Source organism: Thamnophis elegans, chromosome 4 (assembly GCF_009769535.1).
Source record: "Thamnophis elegans isolate rThaEle1 chromosome 4, rThaEle1.pri, whole genome shotgun sequence".
NCBI lineage: Eukaryota > Metazoa > Chordata > Lepidosauria > Squamata > Colubridae > Thamnophis > Thamnophis elegans.
In genome coordinates, this window is record NC_045544.1 from 141049126 (window position 1) to 141064465 (window position 15340).

The 15340-nt window shown below is 47.5% G+C and overlaps 2 protein-coding genes across 3 annotated transcripts in view; one reads left to right on the forward strand and one right to left on the reverse strand.

Annotated features, from left to right (window-relative positions):
- The window catches only part of GIT1 (GIT ArfGAP 1), a 55058-nt gene extending 40539 nt beyond the window's left edge, over positions 1-14519 (forward strand). The window contains exons 9-20 of one of the 2 annotated variants that reach the window (XM_032216733.1): positions 2443-2491; positions 4122-4194; positions 4479-4576; positions 5965-6076; positions 6170-6303; positions 7689-7841; positions 9461-9700; positions 9934-9987; positions 10158-10250; positions 11454-11530; positions 13083-13268; positions 14321-14519. In XM_032216733.1, the coding sequence (XP_032072624.1) occupies positions 2443-2491; positions 4122-4194; positions 4479-4576; positions 5965-6076; positions 6170-6303; positions 7689-7841; positions 9461-9700; positions 9934-9987; positions 10158-10250; positions 11454-11530; positions 13083-13268; positions 14321-14504 (1453 nt within the window). In that variant the 3' untranslated portion in view covers positions 14505-14519. The remainder of the gene's footprint in view (positions 1-2442; positions 2492-4121; positions 4195-4478; positions 4577-5964; positions 6077-6169; positions 6304-7688; positions 7842-9460; positions 9701-9933; positions 9988-10157; positions 10251-11453; positions 11531-13082; positions 13269-14320) is intronic. The other variant, XM_032216734.1, reaches the window with a different exon arrangement.
- Positions 14520-14727: 208 nt separating this feature from the next.
- The window catches only part of TAOK1 (TAO kinase 1), a 136447-nt gene continuing 135834 nt past the window's right edge, over positions 14728-15340 (reverse strand). The window contains 1 exon segment of the mRNA XM_032216150.1: positions 14728-14784. Coding sequence (XP_032072041.1) covers positions 14728-14784 — 57 coding nt within the window.

The following is a 15340-nucleotide window of genomic DNA, read 5'->3' on the forward strand; positions in this document are numbered from 1 at the left end:
CATGAGCCCTGGCACATTCATCTCCCAGGTTCCGGTGCGCCAGCCAGCTGGTCTTCACGAGCACAAAGTCCCAGAATCCAGAAGAGGAGCCGCCCGGTGTGCATGCGTGTGCCTGGAGGATGATCTTCTGGTTTTCTTTTTCCTGGCGCACGTGTGCGCACGAAGACGAAGGCATTGGGCAGCAGCTCTTCCGGTTTCTGCATGTGCGCGCTGCCGTTTTGGCACTCGGTGCTGGAAAGGTTCACCAACACCGCATTAGGGGAAAGAAACCCCTTTCCAGCAGGCCGAGGGACAGCCGGTTCTGGGTGCGAGAGACCCCAAGATCGGATGTGAAGTGGTATTGAAGTGGTGTAAGGTTTTCCTGCCTGAGAAGTGGGTTGGACTAGAAGACCTCCAAGGTCCCTTCCAACTCTGTTATTTTATAGGAAGGAAGGAAGTGAAGGAAGGAAGGAAGGAAGGAAGATGGGAGGAAGCGAAGAGAAAGAAAGTGGAAGGGAAAGGGAAGGGAAAGGGGGAGGGAGGAAGAACCAGGGTTTCCTGTCTGAGCAGGGGGTTGGACTAGAAGGCCTCCAAGGTCCCTTCCAACTCTGTTATTTTATACGAAGGAAGGAAGGAAGGAAGGAAGGAAGGGAGGGAGGGAGGGAGGAAGGAAGGAAAGGAAGGGAGGAAGGAAGGAAAAAGGATGGGAGGGAGGGAAGGGAGAAAAAGAGGGAGGGAAGAAAGAAAGGAAGATGGGAGGAAGAAAGGAAGGAAGATGGGAGGAAGGGAAGAGAAAGAAAGGGAAGGGAAAGGGGGAGGGAGGAAGGGAGAAAGGACCAGGGTTTCCTGTCTGAGCAGGGGGTTGGACTAGAAGACCTCCAAGGTCCCTTCCAGCTCTATTCTGATTGGTTGATTGAAGATTGGGAAGTATCCTGCAGTTTTTGGGGAGGGGGGGGAGGTATGGCTGATGCTGCCCCCTCTGCCACCCCCCCCCCAGTTCTTTCTAACTTCCTCCTCTTTCTTTCCTGCTGCTCTTTATGGAACTCAGAGTGCGCCCCAAATGCATGTCTCAAAGGTACGGGGGGGCTCCGCTCTCCCCTGCATGCATCGCCCTCGCCTCCCCCTCCCCGTCCCCTCCGCTGCCCCCCCCTGTTTTGTGGGGGCCCCGTGCATGTGGGGAAGGGTCTGGAGAAGGGGGAGGCTGGGACATTTCGGGCCCACCGTGGTCACCCGAGCGGGGGGAATCCCAAAGCTGGGTTAGGATTTATGGATGTCCGATGCAATTTATATGCACTGGGCATTTGAGGTTGGATCCGGGATCCCGGGAGATCGATTGATTGATTGATTTGGATCCCACCGTTTATGGTTTTTACAAATAAGCCAAGGCAACGAAATGGATCCGACACACTTTTCTTCCTCCTCCTGCTGTCCTCACCACCACAACAACAACCTTGTGAGGTTGGGTTGGGCTGAGAAAGGGACTTCAGCCAGCTGGCTTTCGTGGTTAAGGTGGGACTAGAACTCACCGTCGCCTGGTGATTGGTTCAAAGCCACTCATCCGGCCTTCATGCCTAAGGCAGGACTAGAATTCACCCTCTCCTGGTGATTGGCTCAAAGTCACCCAGCCGGCTTTCATAACTAAGGCAGGACTAGAATTCCCAATCTCCTGGTGATTGGCCCAAAGTCACCCAACCAGCTTTCATAACTAAGGCAGGACTAGAACTCCCAATCTCCTGGTGATTGGCTCAAAGTCACCCAGCTGGCTTTCATGCCTAAGGCAGGACTAGAATTCACCCTCTCCTGGTGTTTGGCCGAAAAGTCATCCAGATGACTTTCATGCCTAAAGCGGTACTAGAACTCCCAATCTCCTGGTGATTGGCTCAAAGTCACCCAGCCGGCTTTCATAACTAAGGCAGGACTAGAATTCCCAATCTCCTGGTGATTGGCCCAAAGTCACCCAGCCGGCTTTCATAACTAAGGCAGGACTAGAGCTCCCAATCTCCTGGTGATTGGTCCAAAGTCACCCAGCCGGCTTTCATAACTAAGGCAGGACTAGAACTCCCAATCTCCTGGTGATTGGCCCCAAGTCACCCAACCAGCTTTCATAACTAAGGCAGGACTAGAACTCCCAATCTCCTGGTGATTGGCCCAAAGTCATCCAGCTGACTTCCATGCCTAAGGCGGGACTAGAACTCCCAGTCTCCTGTTTTCTAGCCTGATACCTCAAGCCCTAGACCAAACTAGATTTCTCTCCGTCCATCAACCCACCGGTGACTGCTCTTCTTTCCTTTGTTTTCCCACCCCTCTAAATAAATGTTGTTGTCATTCTCCACTGGGGGGGTCCCAGAGATTTGAACCGGATTTCTGAGGGTTGTTTGGGTCGGGGGGGGGGCATCCGGCGGGAAGGAGCAATGGGGTGGGTGCACTGATGCATCTTTCTCCTGCCCCCCCTCCCCCCCCCAGCTTAGATCTTTCGGAGCTGGCCAAGGCGGCGAAGAAGAAGTTGCAGGCGGTAAGTGAGGCAGTTTCAAACTCAAAGCCGGGCCCAGGCTGGGCTCTCCTCGTGGCCACCTTTCCTTCCCACCCACTCTCACTCCTGAGTGAGGTTTCTAAGGCAGTGTTTCTCATCTTTGTCTGCCTGAAGAGGAGTGGACTTCAATTCCCAGAATTCCTCCGACAGGGGGGGGGGAACTCTGGGAGTTGAAGTCCGTGCGTCTTCAAGGCGCCAAGTTTGGGAAACGCTGTTTGACTTTCCCTTTCTGTCCATCCACACCATCCTCCTCACGACTCCCCCCACACACCTGCGTATGTACGAGTGACCCCCCCCCCATGTGTCTGTGGGGGCATTTTCACCCTCCCCAGGCTCTGGAGGCTTTCCTGGGGAGGGTGAAAATGGCCTCTCAAGTGTATCTCACCCTTGTTGGCTTTCGGAGGGATGGACTTCAACTCCCAGAATTCCCCAGCCAGCATAGCTGGCTGTGGATTTCTAGGAGTTGAAGTCCATCCCTCCGAAAACCAACAAGGGTGTACCACTCTGCTCTAGGGGGTATCCCCTCCTCATTTTTAAGTCTGAAAAGGACTTGGGTGTGTAATGGGGAGAGGGACGAGACCAGTGGTGAAATCTAATCCCCCGCCCCCGCATACTGGTTCTGTGGGCGTGGCTTGGTGGTGGTGGTGGGTCATGTGTCTGGGTGGGCGTGGCCAACTTAAAAAAAACTTTTTAAAGCTTTTAAAAAGTTTTTTTAAAGCTTTTAAAAAGTTTTTTTAAGCTTTTTAAAAGTTTTTTTAAAAAGCTTTTTAAAAGTTTTTTTAAAAAGCTTTTTAAGTTTTTTTAAAAAGCTTTTTAAAAGTTTTTTTAAAAAGCTTTTTAAAAGTTTTTTTTAAAAGCTTTTTAAAAGTTTTTTTAAAAAGCTTTTTAAAAGTTTTTTTAAAAAAGCTTTTTAAAAGTTTGTTTTAAAAAAAGCTTTTTAAAAGTTTTTTTAAGCTTTTTAAAAGTTTTTTTAAAAAGCTTTTTAAAAGTTTTTTTAAAAAGCTTTTTAAGTTTTTTTAAAAAGCTTTTTAAGTTTTTTTAAAAAGCTTTTTAAAAGTTTTTTTAAAAAGCTTTTTAAAAGTTTTTTTAAAAAGCTTTTTAAAAGTTTTTTTAAAAAAGCTTTTTAAAAGTTTGTTTGTTTTAAAAATAGCTTTTTAAAAGTTTGTTTTAAAAAGCTTTTTAAAAGTTTGTTTTAAAAAGCTTTTTAAAAGTTTGTTTTAAAAAGCTTTTTAAAAGTTTGTTTTAAAAAAAGCTTTTTAAAGCAGAACTGGCGGGGAAAAATGCTTTAAAAAGCGGGGGGAAAGCTTCCGGCGAGCGATCCTCGGAAGCTTCTTTTTTTATTACCGGTTTGGGTAGAACCGGGAGGATTTCACCCCTGGACAAGATACACACGAAAACACACATAGACACTCGGCCAAAGCCACAAAATTCTTCCATTTCTATTCATTCTGGGAAGTTGCATCCTTGGGTGCTTGTTCTGCCCATCTTGGGAAGAGCCCAGTACCTGCTTCCTGGCACCCAAGCCCCCCTGCTCCTCCCACAGCCAATGGCCCCTCCCTAAACTAAACAGCAAGCTGAATGTTTTTCTCTCCCCCCCCCCAAAAAAAAATAGTTGAGCAACCATCTCTTTGAAGAGCTCGCGATGGACGTCTACGACGAAGTGGATCGCCGCGAAAACGATGCCGGTAAAAACATACCTTGAATCTGTTTTCAAGAGGGGTGGGGGCTCTGCTCTTGCAAGGATTAAGGACTAGAAACTTGCAGAGGCTTGTCAAATCCTTCAGCGCCTTCATAGGCAGGTTTCTTGGCCAAAGGGTGCTCCAAATGGGTGCCCCACCACCACCACCACCAAGGCCTGTCTGAACTCCAGGGCGGTTGGCAGGGAAGAAGGTTGGTGCTTTGGCTAACTGGATTTTTCTTCTCTGCGTCCTCGTCTGTCTGTTCTCCCCCCCCCCCCCAAAAAAAAAAGTCTGGCTGACCACGCAGAACCACAGCACCCTAGTGACCGAGCGAAGCGCTGTGCCTTTCCTGCCGGTGAATCCTGAATATTCAGCCACCCGGAATCAGGTGATTATCTCTTTTTTTCTCTTTTTCTTTCCCTTTCTCTCTCCCTTTCATCTGTTTATATCAATCAAACTATCTATCTATCTATCTATCTATCTATCTATCTATCTATCTATCTATCATCTATCTATCTATTTATCTATCTATCTATCATCTATCTATCTATCTATCTATCTATCATCTATCTATCTATCTATCTCTATCTATCTCTATCTATCTCTATCTATCTATCATCTATCTATCATCTCTCTCTCTCTCTCTCTCTCTCTCTCTCTCTCTATCTATCATCTATATCTATCATCTATCTATCTATCATCTATCTATCTATCTATCATCTATCTATCTATCATCTATCTATCTATCATCTATCCCCTATCATCTATCTATCTATCTATCTATCTATCTATCTATCTATCTATATCTATCTATCTATCTATCTATCTATCTATCTATCTATCTATCTATCTACCTATCTCTATCTATTTATCTATCTATCATCTATCTATCTATCATCTATCTATCTATCATCTATCTATCTATCATCTATCTATCTATCATCTATCTAGCTAGCTATCTATCTCTATCTATCTATCATCTATCTATCTATCTCTATCTATCTATATGTATCTATCTATCATCTATCTATCTATCGTCTCTCTCTATCTATCTATCTATCTATTTATCTATCTATCTATCTATCATCTATATCTATCATCTATCTATCTATCATCTATCTATCTATCTATCTATCTATCTATCTATCTATCTATCTAATCTAATCTAATCTATCATCCGTCCATCCATTCAACCATCCACCCACCCACCCAATAAATCCCTTTTATTAATTTGCTGTGAATTCTGCTCATTTGCATCCAGCAAAGTCTTTCAAGAGAGGATTTATAGTCACAGACCTTATCTGGCTTGGAAAGCTGCCAGAACTTGGCCAGGAGTCTCGGAGGGTCACCAACCAATTAAGAGAACTAACTGCCACCTGCAAACTCCACTCCCTTGGCACTCCCTCTTTTATGTCCTCTGGGAGGGGCCATTCACCGTCCACCTGTGGCCTTACTCCCAAGTCGACCCCTGTTCTTTAGCTGTTCCCTTTGTCTGGCAACTGCGCATGCGCACACTGGGAACAGGCTCCAGCTGTTCTTCTGCCTCGCCGATGTCTGACTCCGAAGACAGCTGATAACTTTTGGACGGCCTTGGCCCCCTCTCTGCCTCCGACACAGAGCCCTCATCCGAGCCTCCCCCAGACTCCAGGACTGGCCCAGGTTCCTCCCCAACCCTCCTCACTGTCTGATTCTGCTGCCAACTCCGCAGCAGGTCTCCATGCTGTTTCCAAGGGGGCAGCTTCTGACTCCCCCCGTCCTTTCCTCATTTGTCCCCAGGGGCGGCAGAAACTGGCCCGTTTCAACGCCCGGGAGTTTGCCACTCTCATCATCGACATCTTGAGCGAGGCCAAGCGGCGGCAGCAGGGCAAGGGCCTGACCAGCCCCACCGGTGAGTCCGGGGAGAGCGAGGGAGGGGGGGGCCTTGGGCAAAGGGGCCCTGGTGTGTTTGGGGTCTCTTTTAACCCCTTCGTGTTTGCTGCAGAGGTCCTCGACTCCTCCGTCCACGGGCCCAGCGACCTGGACGACCAACACGATTACGACAGCGTGGCCTCCGATGAGGACACCGATCAGGAGCCCCTGCGGAGTGCCAACGCTGCGCGCAACAACCGTGCCCGGGTGAGACCCCCCAGGAAGGGACAGGGCGGGTAGGAGGGAGAGAGGAGATAATTCCTGACAGTGAGAGCAATTAATCAGTGGAACGACCTGCCACTGGAAGTTGTGAGTGTCCTAACACTGGAGGCTATAAAAGAAGAGATTGGACATCCATTTGTCTGGAATGGAGTAAGGTTTTCCTGCCTGGCCAAGGGGTTGGACTAGAAGGCCTCCAAGGTCCCTTCCAACTCTGTTATTTTATAGGAAGGAAGGAGGATGGGAGGGAGGGAAAGAAGGAAGGGAAGGAAAAAGGATGGGAGGGAGGGAAGAAAGGAAGAAGGGAAGGAACAAGGATTGGAGGGAGGAAGAAAGGAAGGAAAGGAATGGAGGAAAGAAGGAAAAAGGATGGGAGAGAAGGAAGGGAAGGGGAAAAGGAAGGAAGGAAAAAGGATGGGAGGGAGGGAAGGAAGGAAGACGGGAGGAAGGGAAGAGAAAGAAAGGGAAAGGGAAGGGAAAGGGGGAGGGAGGAAGGGATAGAAGGAAGGGAAGGAGGGAAGGAAGGGAAGGAAAAAGAATGGGAGGGAGGGAAGAAAGGAAGGAAGGAAGAAGGGGAGGAACAAGGATTGGAGGGAGGGAAGAAAGAAAGGAAAGGAAGGGAGGAAAGAAGGAAAAAGGATGGGAGAGAAGGAAGGGAAGGGGGAAAGGAAGGAAGGAAGAAAGCAAGATGGGAGGAAGAAAGGAAGGAAGATGGGAGGAAGGAAGATGGGAGGAAGGGAAGGGAAGGGAAAGAGGAAGGGAGGGAGGGAGAAAGGATCATGGTTTCCTGCCTGAGCAAGGGGTTGGACTAGAAGACCTCCAAGGTCCCTTCCAACTCTGTTATTTTATAGGAAGGAAGGAATGAATCAAGGGAAAGGAACAAAAAAGATAAGAGAGCGATAGAAAGAAGAAGGAGGGAGGAAGGAAATGAAGAAAATGGGACTGAAGATGAGAAGAAGGAATGGAAAGAGAGGGGAAGGAGAGGAAAGGGAAGGAAAAGAAGGGAAGGGAAAGGGGGAGGAAGGAAGGAAAGGAGTAGAAGGAAAGAGAACAAAAAAGAGACAGAATGAAGAGGGGAGGGAAGGAAGGAAAGGAAATGGAAGGAAGATGAAAAAAAGGAATGGAAAGAGAAGGGTAGGGAAGGAAGAAAGGGAAGGGGGGGAAGAAAAGAAAAGCAGAGGGGGGATGAAGGGAAGGAGGGAAGGGACAGAGGAAGGAAAATGGGAGAAAGGAAGGGAAGGGAAGAAGGGAAGGGAAAGGGGGAGGGATTGAATGAAAAGACCCCCCCTCCTCTGGTCCCCATGGAAGACTGAACGGGGTACCGACCATTCATCTCATGGCAAAGCCGAACTGACCCCCTTCTCCCCCCCCAGAGCATGGACTCCTCCGACCTCTCGGACGGGGCCATCACCCTGCAGGAGTACCTGGAGGTCAAGAAGGCCCTGGCCGTGTCCGAAGCGAAAGTCCAGCAACTCATGAAGGTCAACAACAGTTTGAGTGACGAATTACGGCGGCTGCAGAGAGAGGCAAGTCACCCTTTGCGCGGGGGGGGGGGGGAGGGCAGCAGGTGCCCCCTCCTGTTCCTGGGACCCTGGCAGGGCCCTCTCGGAGCTGGGGGTGGGTGGGGGCTTCTGATTCAGGAAGCCCCTTTGTAGTCCTCGCTTAACGGCCTATTGCCTAATGATCGCTCAGAGTTACGACGGGCCTCCTCTGGGTTATGACCCAGGTTTGGATTTCGGGCAGCAAAAAAAAGCACTAATTGAAGAAGATAGATTTGCTTAACGACCAAGCTGTTCACTTAACAACCACTCCTCTGATTTTGGGCCCAGTTTCAAAGTTCTGACAACCATTGTCCAGAAAAAAAAGCTCATTGAAGAAGGTAGATTCACTTAACGACCAAACTATTCACTTAACGACCACTCCTCTGCGGCTTTGCTGCTTCTGTGCCTATCTGGGATTCTCAGCAAAGCTTCCCGCCTGAAAGTGAAAATATGTCCCAGGACTTTCCTTTGGCTGCGTTTACCGACGGGACGGTTGACCCCGGAAGCTGCTTCCGGTCCCTGCGAGAGGAGCCTTCCCTGCGCTGATGGGTCTCTGGTGCCAAGTGCCCTCTCCTCACCTGAAGGGTCACCACCTTCTCCTCCACCCTCCCTGGAGACCCCTAAGTAGCCCTCAACTCAAGCAGGACTAGGGGGCTCTGCTTCCCCCCCCCCGCACAGTTCTTCTCCCTCTGCTCTTCCGAATCCCCCTGACTCTTAGGAATCCTTTGGGATTCTGGGGGTTCCTGTGAATTCTTATGAATTCTTATAAATTATTGTGATTCTTACTAATGCTTATGATTCTTACGAATTCTGGTATTCTTACGAATTCTTGCAATTCTTACGAATTCTTGTGATTATTATGAATTCTTGTGATTATTATGAATTCTTATAAATTCATGTGATTCTTATGAATTCTTACGAATTCTTGTGATTTTTATGAATTCTTGTGATTCTTATAAATTCTTATAAATTCATGTGATTTTTATGAATTCTTACGAATTCTTGTGATTTTTATGAATTCTTGTGATTCTTATAAATTCTTATAAATTCATGTGATTTTTATGAATTCTTGTGATTCTTGTGAATTCTTATAAATTCATGTGATTTTTATGAATTCTTACGAATTCTTGTGATTTTTATGAATTCTTGTGATTCTTATAAATTCTTATAAATTCATGTGATTTTTATGAATTCTTGTGATTCTTATGAATTCTTATAAATGCATGTGATTCTTATGAATTCTTACGAATTCTTGTGGTTTTTATGAATTCTTGTGATTCTTATGAATTCTTATAAATTCATGTGATTCTTATGAATTCTTACGAATTCTGGTGATTCTGATGAATTCTTACGAATTTTTGTGATTTTTATGAATTCTTACGAATTCTTTTGATTTTTATGAATTCTTATACATTCTGGTGATTCTTATGAATTCTTATGAATTCTTGTGATTTTTATGAATTCTTGTCATTCTTATGAATTCTTATAAATTCTTGTGATTCTTATGAATTCTGGCGATTCTTATGAATTCTGGCGATTCTTATGAATTCTTGTGATTCTTATGAATTCTTATGATTCTTATGAATTCTTTTGAATTCCTTCAGATTCACAAGCTGCAGTCGGAGAACCTGCAGATCCGTCAGCAGGCGGGGCCCGTCCACCCAGCAGCCCCCACCCCCACCGAGCGCCCCGAGCACGGCCACGTGCCCTCCGCCGTAACGGGAGCCCACCGGCGCGACCGCCACGCCTTCTCCATGTACGAGCCGGGCGCCAGCCCACTCAAGCCCTTCAGCCAGCCGCCCATGGATGACCTGGTTAGCCGCCTGCAGCCCTTCCACCCTGGGGTGAGTGTCTGTGTGCATATCGTGGCCCTCCCAGTCCTGGGGGGGGGGTGTTTGAGCCCAACATGTGAGTCTAAGCGGCTTTTTAGCAGGGGACAAAAGCAAAGTTTTTGGAGGAGGAAAAATGGCAGGGGGCCCTTGTTACACAGATTGGGAAGAAGCGTGCAATAAGTGTGCGTAGCTCAGGGAAAAGTGTGACCTAACACACACCTCTTGGCCTGTTTTCACGCTTCCAGGAATCGGAGGAAGATGGGATGTATTCCGTCCACAGTCAACCCAACATTTACCGAGTAAGCGAGTTTTTGGAGGAGACGGAAGAGGCGCTGCCTTGCGTGTCTTTCTCCCCTTGGCTGCTCCCTATGGGGGGGTTTCCAGGACCCCCACCCCACCAGGGCATTTCCCCACTGCCCACCCCCTGGTCCTCCCAGCTGACCCGTCCCCCCTTCTTTTGGCCTTCCAGATCCGGAAGGGGGGCTCCATTTCGGCCATGCCGTTCCCCCCCTCCTCTTCTTCGCTGGTGGTGGGTCCGCCGGAGGGCAGCGGGCGCCACTTGGTGAGTGGACACAGGCTGCATTGGGGGGGGGGGGCTACAGGCGGCTTAGGAGTACATGAGCTGCTGTTCAATGTACACATCAATCAAGGCTGATTGCATGATATTTATCTTACCTAATGTTAGTTTTTCTCTTCATCCTATTTCACTGTTTGATTGAAGATTGGGAGTTTTTTTGTTATTACTTAAAAAGCAATAAGGAAAAGGGAGGGAGGATGAAGAAAAGGCAAATGGAGGGAGAGGGAGGGATGGAGAAAAGGGAAGGAGGGAGGAGGGAGGGAAGGAAAGGAAGGAAGGAAGGAAGGAAGGAAAGGAAGGAAGGAAGGAGAAAATAAGTCAGTGTGAAAAATAATTATAGAAAAGAAAGGAAAAAGGGGAGAGAAGGAAGGAAAGGAATGGAGGGAGGGATAGAGGGGAGAAAAGGGAAGGGAATGAAAGGGAGGGAGGGGGGAGGAAGGAAGGAATGGAAGGAAAAAATAAGTCATCAGTGTGAAAAATAATTATGGAAAAGAAAAGAAAGGGAAAATAAGAGGAGAAAGAGAAGGAAGGAGGGAGGGAGGGACAGGAAGGGAGAAAAGGGAAGAAGGAAGGAAGAAGGAAGAAAGGTAAATAAAGGAAAAGAGACAGAAAAACAAGAAATGAAAGAAAAAGAGAAAGAAAAAGAAAGAAAGAAAAGAAAAAGGAAGGAACGAAAGGCCAGAAGAAAAGAGGAAGGAGGGAGGTAAATAAAGGAAAAAGAAAAAATGAAAAAAGAAAGAAAAGGAAAAGGAAGGAAGGAAGGAAGGAAGGAGAGATGGGAATGAGGGAGGGAGGAAGGAAGGAAGGAAGGAATGAAGGAAGGAGAGATGAGAATGAGGGAGGAAGGAAGGAAGGGTCAAGAAAAGAGAAATGCTTTCTCCATTTGGGGAGAAAATTAATATGGGGGGGGGCCTTGGTTGTTTGCTCTGGGACTGTGTCGCCCAGGTGGAGACCCCCAGTGGGAGACCCCCCTCCTCATAGTGAAGAGCATTCTTCCCATAAACCCCTGCAGATGTCAGGATTCGCTTCCCTGCATCCTCCCTCCCCTTCAGGTGGGTCCAGACAGTGGGCTCCACCCAAGGTACCCCAGGAAACTCAATTTGCAAGCCCCCCCCAGGCCTCTTTCCCCCCACCCCACCCAACCACCCCCAGTTCCATGGCCTGATATTTCTCCTCCTTCCTCCCCAGAGCGGGAAACTGGACCGGCACGGCAGCGGCACCGACAGCGACTATGACAACACGCAGGGGAGCGACCTGCCCCTCAGGTGAGCCGGCTCTCACCTGTCCTGGGGGGAGGGGGCTGTCCGATCCCATTCTGTGCTGGGGAGGGGGCTCTGCAGACCCTCCGCCTGGAGGGAGAGATCAGACCTTAGCTTTGCTTTCGGAGTGAGATTTGACTTATTAACATTGATTATTTATTGATTAGTTGATTGACTTATTGATTAATTGTCTAATTGATTAATTGACTTATTGTCTGATTGATTGACATTGATTAGTTGATTAATTGACTTATTGATTAATTGATTGATTAATTGATTAATTGACATTGTCTAATTGATTGACTTATTGATTAATTGATTGATTAATTGATTGATTGGCTTATTGTCTAATTAATTAATTGGCTTATTGATTAGTTGATTAATTGACTTATTAATTGTCTAATTGATTAATTGACTTATTGTCTAATTGATTGACTTATTGATTAGTTGATTAATTGACTTATTAATTGATTGACTTATTGTCTAATTGATTAATTGACATTGATTAGTTAATTAATTGACTTATTGATTGATTAATTGATTAATTGACTTTTTATTAATTGATTAATTGGCTTTTTGATTAGTTGATTAATTGACTTATTGATCAAACTGAAATGCCCACTTCCTTCATAAAAGGTCTCTTCATGGTTTACAATTAAATTGCTCTAATAAAAATATTAAAAACCCAATACAGGTAGTCCTCAACTTACAACAGTTTGTTTAGTGACGGTTCAAATTTACAACAGCACTGAAAAAAGTGACTTATCCCCATTTTTCACACTTACAACCGTTTGACTCACATTTATGACGGTCACAGTGTCCTGGGGTCACGTGACCCCCTTTTGCGACCTTCTGACGAGCAAAATCCAGGGGGAAGCCCGATTCACTTAATACCCATGTGACTAACTTATCAACTGCAGTGATTCACTTAGCAACGGTGGCAAGAAAGGTCGTAAAAGGGTCAAAACTCACTTAACAAAGGTCTCACTTGACGACATACAGGTTGAGCTCAATTGTGGGTCGTAGGCCTAGGATTACCTGTAATTTAAGGTCGAAACATTTAAAATAAAATTTAAAACCGCCTTATAAAATGACCCCCAAAAGGTAATTTTGGTGGGGGATTTGCACCAGTGGTGAAATCTTAACTCCTCCCCCCCCCACTGGTTCTGTGGGCGTGGCTTAGTGGGGGGGGAGTCATGTGAGTGGGTGGGCGTGGCCAACTTGTTTTCAGTTTTTAAAGCATTTTTTTTTTTCGGGCAAATAGGCAGTAAAAAAAAAAACGATTTAAAAAGTGGGGGGAAAGCTTCCGACAATCAGCCATGCAGTCCTTGGAAGCTTTTTAATTTACTACCTGTTTGTAGAACCAACGGCAGTCTTACCAACTGGTTCGGCTGAACCGTGCTGAACCGCGAGGATTTCCCCCGATTTGCACCCTTGTCTCCCCCCCCCCCCCCCGTGGCTGAGACAAGCAAGGGAGGGCTCACTCCAGGGGGCAATCCTGCTTTTCGTAACCTGCCCCTCCCTTTTCCTCGCCCCGTTCCCCCCCCCCCCATTCCAGCTGCATGGACGGGAAACGCTTCCTGGAGCTGGGGAAGGAGGAGGATTTGCACCTGGAACCTGAGCTGCTGGAAGGGGACCTGGACGGGGGTCTCCCCAGCACAGAGGACGTCATCCTCAAGACCGAGCAGGTCACCAAGAACATCCAGGAGCTCCTGAGGGCCGCCCAGGAGTTCAAACACGACAGGTCAGGAAGGGGCTTCCCGGAGCCCTTTTGTGTGTTGGGGGGGGGTCCTTGGGGGGGGAGGGGGCTTTGGGGGGATGGAGGAGACCTCTCTAGCCAAGGATGATGGTCTTGGGGAAGGACTTTGGGGGAAGAGCAAGGAGGCTGCGTGATGAGGAAGGTCAATTACTTCGGGAAAGTCAACTTTGGTGTATCTGGGATACTTTCCCAACACATTTTTAAAATAAATCTAGGATTTGATTATAATTCATTTAAAATCGATCTCTGTTGTTAAGGGAATGATTGATACTTCCCAAAAGATGCCCTGGCTGGGGGATTCTGGGAGTGGAAGTCCTCCCCTCTTAAAGCAGAGGAATTCTGGGAGTGGAAGTCCACCCATATTAAAGCATCCTGGCTGGGGGATTCTGGGAGTGGAAGTCCTCCCCTCTAAAAGCATTGCTGGATGGGGATTCTGGGAATGGAAGTCCACCCCTCTTAAAGCATCCTGGCTGGGGGATTCTGGGAGTGGAAGCCCACCCCTCTTAAAGCATGCTGGCTGGGGGATTCTGGGAGTGGAAGTCCATCCCTGTTAAAGCAGAGGAATTCTGGGAGTGGAAGTCCACCCATATTAAAGCAGGCTGGCTGGGGGATTCTGGGAGTGGAAGTCCTCCCCTCTTAAAGCAGAGGAATTCTGGGAGTGGAAGTCCACCCATATTAAAGCATCCTGGCTGGGGGATTCTGGGAGTGGAAGTCCTCCCCTCTTAAAGCATTGCTGGATGGGGGATTCTGGGAATGGAAGTCCACCCCTCTTAAAGCATCCTGGCTGGGGGATTCTGGGAGTGGAAGTCCTCCCCTCTTAAAGCAGGCTGCCTGGGGGATTCTGGAGGCCACATATTTTTGGAGGGTGGGTAAGTTGTCATTTCAAACAGTCATTAAACAAATGGTTGTAACTCAGGGTTGTAAGTTAAGTGCCGAACCCCATTATCTTCAAAAACCGGGGTCCCCTCGCCTTGTACGACAAGGGATCTCTGGCTCCACTCATCCTGGATCTTACTCTGTCCCTGTTTCCCCCCCAGCAGCTTCGTCCCCTGTTCAGAGAAAATCCATACGGCGGTCACAGAAATGGCCTCGCTTTTCCCCAAGGTAAGCAGGCGAGAGCAGCGGTGGGCTTCATATATTGTTACGCACGCGATTTGCAGGCGTGGGCACCTTCCCCGTATGTGGCTGGCCTCAAACACGTGCCTAAATAGGACGGCATAGATCCGGGGTGGGGGGGCAGGCCCACCCACAATTTCTGCTACCGGTTCGTGCAAAGCAGCCCGAACCGGCTGAATGCCGCCTCTGAGCGAGAGGCCGTTGCCCACTTCCGACATGTGGAGAAGTTTAAAAAGATGCTTGTGCGCATGCACAGAGAGAAAAACTTAAGATGGCGGCGGCCACAGCACTGCCAATGGATCCGATTCGGGCCGCGTGTCCGGCTGAGCTACTTCCTACTCGACCAAACCGGGCCGAACTGGTGGGAACCCACCTCAGATTCCGGCTAAGGGGAGTTATGGATGATGTTCCACTGTGAAAGACCCCTTCCCTGGGGTCTCCCCTCCTAGCTGGCTGCATTTCAGCAGTGCTCAGTAACTCTCAGGGGTTTCCAACCTTGGGAGTCGAGATGGGAAGGCCTTGGGGGGGGGGGAACCCAGAAAAATTGGGGGGGGGAACAAGGGTTTCTTTTTCCAGTTTTTTTTTCAGGGTTTTTTATGAAAGCCAATTGTTTTTTCAAAAAAACCAAAAAACTGCATTTTTCCCTGGTGTTTCCCCTCTCTATTTGAGATCGTTACTTGTGGACTTCAACTCCCAGAATTCCCTAGCGGGGCTGGCTGGGGAATTCTGGGAATTGAAGTCCCCCAGGTGTTAAAAGTGTCCAAAGTTGGACATCTCTGATCTTTTTAAAAATGTTTTTTATTTTTATTCTCTCATATATAGTTACAGGAATACATTCACATAGTTAGCTTATTTATCTTTATCAGTTTTACATGTTTGTTTTTCCATATCAAAGGTTAAAATACACATTCTGGATTGCTTTGTTTACCATCCGCTGCACC